This window comes from Pipistrellus kuhlii, unplaced genomic scaffold (genome assembly GCF_014108245.1).
Source record: "Pipistrellus kuhlii isolate mPipKuh1 unplaced genomic scaffold, mPipKuh1.p scaffold_m20_p_6, whole genome shotgun sequence".
In the NCBI taxonomy this organism is placed as follows: domain Eukaryota; kingdom Metazoa; phylum Chordata; class Mammalia; order Chiroptera; family Vespertilionidae; genus Pipistrellus; species Pipistrellus kuhlii.
The window spans coordinates 57,146,915-57,153,841 of NW_023425562.1; the positions used below are offsets into that span (position 1 = coordinate 57,146,915).

General features: G+C 55.0%; 1 protein-coding gene across 2 annotated transcripts; it reads right to left on the reverse strand.

The window, feature by feature from the left end:
* Positions 1–1,918: 1,918 nt before the first annotated feature.
* Positions 1,919–6,900, reverse strand: PCED1A (PC-esterase domain containing 1A). 2 transcript variants are annotated; one of them, XM_036419181.2, is made up of 8 exons: positions 6,491–6,632; positions 6,083–6,228; positions 5,506–5,585; positions 5,158–5,396; positions 4,915–5,065; positions 4,555–4,801; positions 2,641–2,910; positions 1,919–2,302 (listed from the first exon to the last, which is right to left on the reverse strand). In XM_036419181.2, the coding sequence occupies exons 2-8, from the start codon at positions 6,204–6,206 to the stop codon at positions 2,055–2,057; spliced, it is 1,359 nt and encodes a 452-aa protein (XP_036275074.1). In that variant the 5' UTR covers positions 6,207–6,228; positions 6,491–6,632; the 3' UTR covers positions 1,919–2,054. The 2 variants fall into 2 exon arrangements, with proteins under 2 accessions (XP_036275074.1, XP_036275077.1); XM_036419184.2 differs by lacking the exon at positions 2,641–2,910 and having other exon boundaries at positions 6,491–6,900.
* Positions 6,901–6,927: the final 27 nt, after the last annotated feature.

A 6,927-nucleotide genomic window follows, 5' to 3' on the forward strand; every position in this document is an offset into this window, starting at 1 on the left:
CTGAGTTGGGGCGCTGAAGAAAATGTTGGGAGACACACAGCAAGATGGGTGGAAATCAGAAGTGCAGGGATAAAATGATGAGAACATGGAGCCCTCTGCACAGTGCTTACAAAGTGAGAGTTCCAGAATTGGGATGGGGTTTGCAAGGAGTGGAAAAGCCTAGGAAAGGCCTAGTAGGGAAGGCTATGGAATTCTTAGAGAACAGGATGTCAACCAACAGAGGGGGGTCCCATGAGGCCTAATAACTCATCATTTTCTTCTGTAAGTCAGTCCAGGTGTCGTGTTCTCCAGAGGTACCGAGAAGCTTCAGAAGCAGGTGCAAAATGTTCAGAGAATAGGTTTTCAGGAAAGGCAGAAAGGTGTGAACACAAGATTGGACAAATTGGATGCAGCTGAAGAGGGCTGTTCAAAGGATGGGTTTTATCAACAAAGGAAATATATATTTTTTTTCTTGGGCAAAAAATAATTACCTAAATTTTATCTCCTGAACAAAAGGCTTGCTTTCATTTCCGTATGTTCCCTTCCACTTTGGGGCTGTACCCAAGAAAATCAACCTTGTTTCAGGCTCTGTCTCGTTTGGTTCTCAGCTGCTCTGTTGAGGTTGCTCTCTAAAGGGCTCCATCTATTAATGTACCAGTTTCCCCAACACCAGTGTGTGCTAACTTAGCAGCTTCACTCGCACTTAGATTGCTGGCAAGGATCAACACTTTTGTGGTCTATTTCCATTTCCATTTGTTACATGTTATATCCTTTGCCAAGATAAAATTCCAATAAAAAGTATGGAAAGAATGCATGGCCCAGCACCTGGCTGGCAGGCAGGCCCTGCAGGGCCGTTGGCACATCTCTGCATTCCTCTCTTCCATCCAATTCTACTTGAAGATTATTTGTGGGTCTGTTGCCTTATTTTCCTACTCCACACTCCATTCTCCACCCCATGCCACCATCTAGCCCACGTCACCCTTCATGATTAGTCACAAACTTAAGGTCAAATCCCTCATCAAAGCTGAGACCCTGTATTCCCTTCCTTAGTTGGACAATCCTTCATGCCCACCCTGGAATTCCCCACCACCACCACCACCACCACCAAATAAGTTGGTCTGTGTTCACTTTGCCCTCAGTGCACATTATATGTATTAAATAATGGATTTCTAATCAGTCTCTACTTGGGTTTGGGAGCTTCTTGATTAGTTCCAATCACTGAGTGTCCACCATATGCCAAGAACTGTGCAAGGTGAGGTATGTGCCTTTCCTCCTCCAGGAACAGATGAATGTTGAACGTACCCATGAATACATGAGAGACTGGTATAGGTAAGAATTAGCCAGATTCATAAAATCCACATAAAATGTTGACAATTTCGCTCTGGCCAAATAGCTCAGTTGGTTAGAGCATCGTCCCAGTACACCAAGGGTGGGGGTTCGATCCCTGGTCAGGGCGCGTACAAGAATCAACCAATGTGGGCACTGTCCTGTGCACCAAGAAGTTGCTAGTTGCTGGTTTGATTCAATGTTGTGCTCCCACAACGATGTTTCTCTCTCTTCCTCTCTAAAAAATCAATAAATCTTTTTTTTTAAAAATCAACCAAGGAATGCACAAATAAATGGAACAATAAATCAATTCTTATCTCTTCCTCTCCCTAAAATCAATTCACCAACCTACATTTATTAAAGAAATAAAAGTAAAATTTCAACTCAGCCCTTGCTATTCCAATCCCAGAGAGCTGCTGACAAGAGGTAACCTGCCCACGAGCTTTGTTAGTGCACGTGTGTTCTGGTGAGAATGAGGGTGTGAGGCCACAGGAAAGCCACATTCAGCAATTCCCAAACAGTGTGAGGTGAAAGGTCCAAAGCTGGAAAGAGCCCAGAGGCAGGCTCCCAGCTCCTAAGGCCGTGGTTTGGGAGACACAGGAAGATGCCACGCTGTTCTTCCATGCCTTTATTGGTGACAGCAGTGGACAAGAACGATGCCAGGCACAGCAACATCATGGCCCAGCACCTGGGTGGCAGGCAGGCCCGGCAGGGCCATTGGCACATCCAGCCCCGGCCCGAGGTCCAGGCTACCCAGGCCACGTCCCCGAATGTGCAGGAGGCCGCCGGTCCAGTTTGTACGTGTGGATCAGTCTGTCTGAGTGTCTGAGCCGCTGCCTGCAGGGTCCCCCCATCCTCGGCACATGGTAGGGGCTGCTGGGAGCACAGCGCGGCATTCCCCGGTGGACCACCGGGCCCCGGTGCTGACCGTGGTGGACAGGGCCAGAAACTGGAGGTGGCAGCGGACCGGGCACCACATTCACTCCAGGGCCACATCCTACAAAAGAACCAGTCAGTTAACAGAGTGGGCTTCTAGCCAGTGAGCCCCCTCTGCTTTTAGGCTGCTCTGGTCCTCCAGGGTGAGTTCCTTTGGGCTTCAGTTTCCCCATACTTCCTCCAAACCAGGAAACTGACAATCAGTGAGCTGATCAACGAGTCTACATATGCTGTTCTAGACTCAGCTATGACTGAACCCAATCCTGAGGAGGGGGTGGAGAGGCTGGAGCACAAGGGTTATCCAACTGCTCGTTTCCCGGCCTGGACACAGGAGGCCAGGCTGGAAAGGTGCGAGGAGAGGCTGGGAAGGTTGTGAATGGAGGCTGCAGAGGCACCTACCTAAATGGGGTGGCATTGAGCAGTCTTCCGTTGTATTATAATTGAAGAATTCATGGGGTGGGAAGGGCTGGCATGGGAAAAAAGGGGCATCCTGGGGCAGGGGTGGGAACAAGGGAGGTGGGGAGGGCTGAGGAAGGGGGTAGAGAAAAGGCATGGGAGGGGGCAAGGGAGAGGGTGGGGGCAAGGCCAGCTGCTCCCCAAAGTCTGGGGGCTGCCCCTGGCTCCCCTGGAACAGATGATCCGGCTCTGGCCAGTCCTCAATCCATGGGTCTAGGAATGGGATGGTTGTTTTAGGAAGGCCTGAGAGGCCAGGCTGCCCTGAACGCCAGCCCTCCGCTCCCCTAAACCTCTACTCCCTCCTCCAGCCGGGAGTACCTTCTGCCATCTACCCAGTTTTCCTCACTCCCTCTCATTTCAGGCCAAGCCCAAGGTGTGTTCCTTCTCCCTTGCCTTTCTCAAAAGTCAGTAGATCCACCTTTATTCTGACCTCATGCTCCCCTCCAAAGAGCCTTCTACCTTTGTTTGCTCAGCTCTTGGCTCTTTAGTCTTTCCCTCTCCGAGCAACTAACCACAGACCAGTAAATAAGTTAGTAAATCTTCTCTCCTATAAACATAAAGATCCTGTCACCCTCTTCCCCCAGCAGTGCCCTGTTCCTTTCAAATGTCCAGAGTACTGTGTCCAATCTCCATTCCCTCAGCAACTGCTCACTACCTCTTTAACCCTGCTCCAATTATGCAACACTTTTCCCACTAAATGTAGCCACTTCCTGGCAAATTTATCAAATTCCTTTCTTCCTGACAATCACATGACATGGCCAATAGCCTCATCCTCCCTGAAAATGCCTCTACCTTCATCTCCTTCTGTTTCCTCCATTAGCCTCTCTTTCCTTCCACCTCCAAAATGTGGCTGTGGTTCTGCTCTCTCCTTCGAGGTTCACACTCCTGCCCTTCAGCTCCCATCTCTCTGTGGACACCACTGACTCCACATCTACTCCACATTTCCACAGTACCTCAGACCGAACCGCCCTGACCAAACTCACCAACTCAGTCTCCCCCCAACTCTCCCCCTATTTCTGTAGCTACAAACTGGCTCAGGAGACCTGAGCCACCACCACCTAGCCTCATGGCCTTCAGAGCACCCCTTCTTTGCTGGGGATCAGTTCTCTCACCTAAAACACAAGGAAATTGGACCATTAGACAATCAAAGTCCTAATTCACCTCCCTGATGCTCCAACTCCTGGCTGCCAAGCCCCAGAAGTCTGCCTCTGTCACACTGCTGGTCTGTCTGTGCCACCACCCCCTCCCGTGCTTTGGCGAACAGCTTTCTAACACAACTCGTGTCTCTCTTTCATCAAACACTAACCTGTAGCTACTGTGCACACAGCAACTGTGCTAAACACGGAAGCAGAAGGGTTCATGAGCTATTAACAAGGGAGGCAGGAGACTTTTCCTTTGAGGACATGATCCAGAGGAGAAGCAGATGTAGAAACACTCAGCCACGATGCCCCTTTGGAGCAGGCAGGAACTGAGAGGCTGACAGCACCAGCCAAGGGACTTCTGCCACACTGCCTGGACTGGCCTTCCTCCCTCTGTATCTTTCTACCCCGCACTTCCATGCCTCGCTCAGAGTACTCCCATTCCCTTCTAGTTCATCTGTAGGGTGGAGATCTCTTGACATGCTCTCATGTACTCAATACTCGTAGAAGCCAAAAGTCACTATGTGGCTAGACCAGAAGAACCACCTTGGACTGCCCTGTGGCTCCTGCGATCTTACCCTCCTCAGGGGGTGAGAGAGAAGCAATCCTTCAGGGGCCTCTATTCCCCTAGAGCAGCTCTGTCCTGTTCTGTCTGTGCGCCCTGTGCTGTGAGGGCCCGCTCTGCATCACCACCCTCCCCACTCGTGGCAGGGCTCACCGGGGGTGTAGTCACGCTTGGGCAGCTCCACACCCCAGGCGTCAGCCACGTGGGCCAGAAGCAAGTGTGAGAGATGTCGGTGGGCATGCTGGTCCCAGTGGACACCGTCCCGGTGCCGGTGCCGTACTGCATGCCGGAAATGGAAGTGGAGGTCCAGGACGTCGAAGAAGTGGTCCCCGGCCAGTGTAGCACTGTAGAAGTTCCCTTCAACCACATCCCTCCGCAGGGAGGCCGCCAGGGGTTGGAGCTGAGAGAAAGGACAGCATCTAAGGGCCACAGAATGAAGCAGGCTGGGGATGGACGGTCCTCTACCTACTGATCAACTGTCCCCTCCTTCCATTCTGGGGCTGGGTCACTTGCCTCAGGCAGAAGGAAGCCCCCAGTGACACGCTCTCCCAGGGGCATTGCCATATTCCACACCAGCAGGCAGGAGTCTGGCAGCACCTGGTCCATGCGCATGAACACCCGCTCCAGGTTCTCTCGATAAGTCTCCATTGAGAAGCGGCCATACCTGTTGGGCAGCACAGTGGGTGGGCAACAAACAGCACAGAGGTAGATGGCCTCTGAGCCATACCTCCACCCTCAACCAATAGTTCCCTCAACCTGGACAGATCCCAGAGGCAGGAGTTGATGATCACCAGGTCCGGAGCAGGCCCATACGTCAGCTCCTCCAGGACGTCCTCCAGGTACTCGGAGTAGACGCGGGTGAGGAAGTAGAAGCGCACAAGGTGGTGGCCAGAACCCGAGCAGAACTGGCGGACCTCTCGGTACTGTGTCCCGTTGTGCAGCTCGCCCAGCTGACCTCCAGCCACCAGCTGGTCCTGTTCAAAGCTCAGTTCCCCCTGCCCACCCCCAGACCCAGCTGGTCAGACCCGTGCCAAGGAGGAAGACCCTGCCAGGCCAGGGTCTGTGTCCACCCCACCATTGGCATTACTACCAAGTTTCCCTCACCTTGGCTTTCAGCTGAGCGGCTGTGAGCAGTGAGTCTTTCTGGAGCAGGAGCACCAGGTCCTTGTACACAGCTCGCTGGACTGCAGGGAGACAGATCGTGGGGCTAAGGCAAGCCTCACCCCATCCCCGTGTCTCCCACGTCCAGGCTCCCCATTTTCCTAAGGCTGGGCTTGCCCAACACCACTTCTGTGGAGTGTTGACTGTGAGGCAGGAGAAAGGGTGAGGTTCCAAAGTCCTGGCACTGCCACTGATCCTTCTAGTTGTGCACCACCCCCAAACGTAGTATACAGTGACCTGAGAGCTAGCAGAAGTCAGCTGAGTCACCTGCTCCCCTAAGGGAAATTATGGGAGAGGTCAGGGAGAGAAAAACCACTAAGCAAGATGGTGTGAAAAGCTTGACAAGGCTACATCTGTCAGGACACCTGTGAAGGTGCACAGGGAAATGAAATAAGAAAACCTACTGGACTGGAATAGACTAGGGGTCAGAGAGGAGGTTAGAGATGGAGGCAAAGTCTCCGACTTAGAACACTGGCTGCAGGTGCGGGACTGAGCAATGTGATCCTAGGGGAGCACTCACTTGAGTCCCCCAAGATGACCACGAACTTGTTGTGTAGCAGCTGTTGGACTTCCGAGGCCTGGAGGTGGACCATGGCGCCTCGCCGGGAGCAGCGCGGCTCCTTGTTCTCCAGACAGAAGACCATGCCGCCGCTGTGGAGGACCCGGCTGCAGGAAGAGGCCACTTAGTCCCGCGAGAGCGGGAACTCAGGATAAAGGAGACCAGCGCCGGCCCCTCCCCGGCAGCTCAGGGCTCCAGGGACCAGGCGGTGGCGGCGGCAGGGTGGGGCCCATGGTGGCACGGGCCTCGGTCACCGCTGGCGCCTAGGCCTCCGGGGCACAGGGGCGCTTCCCGCCCGGCGCTGCCCGGCGCCCCGCCACGTGCCGCCACGGCCTCGCGCATGCGCGCGCACCCGCCCGCGCCAATTACCGATTCCCGGAGCGCCAAGCAGTTCACCCGCGAACAGGGCAGGCCCGCGCCCCGCGCGCCTCGCCTGCACTGAGCTCCAGGGCTGGCCTCATGTTCCCGCGCCCGGGGAGGTCGGTCGGTGATGCACAGTCCCCGCCCCGCAGAGCCCGTGCGACCCGATTAGCCGTCGGTGCGAAGCCCGGCGCCCAGCGTTCTCCATGCGTGCGTCGCGGCGGCCCCGACGGCGCCTCGAGCCTCGGCGCCCGGGGCGGCGACGCTCATCGCTCCCACTTCCGGTCCCCCATGTCCCGCCCTGTGCACCCTCAATGCCCGAGGGGACAGGAAGGAGGCGGGGCTGGCTGCCGTGCCGGGGCTGGAACCGGAGCCAGGCCCACCGAGGCGGGCGCTAGGCCCGGGTGTGGGCGGGGGAGCGGCGGCAGCCGAATGCTGCTGCCCAG

Coding starts and splice junctions, on each gene's coding strand:
- PCED1A (XM_036419181.2), bottom strand. CDS start 6,206: ATGGTCTTCTGTCTGGAGAACAAGGAGCCGCGCTGCTCCCGGCGAGGC. Junction 5,586..6,082: donor GGTCATCTTGGGGGACTCAA/GTGAGTGCTCCC, acceptor GTCTCCCTGCAG/TCCAGCGAGCTGTGTACAAG. Junction 5,397..5,505: donor CCGCTCAGCTGAAAGCCAAG/GTGAGGGAAACT, acceptor GGGGGTGGGCAG/GGGGAACTGAGCTTTGAACA.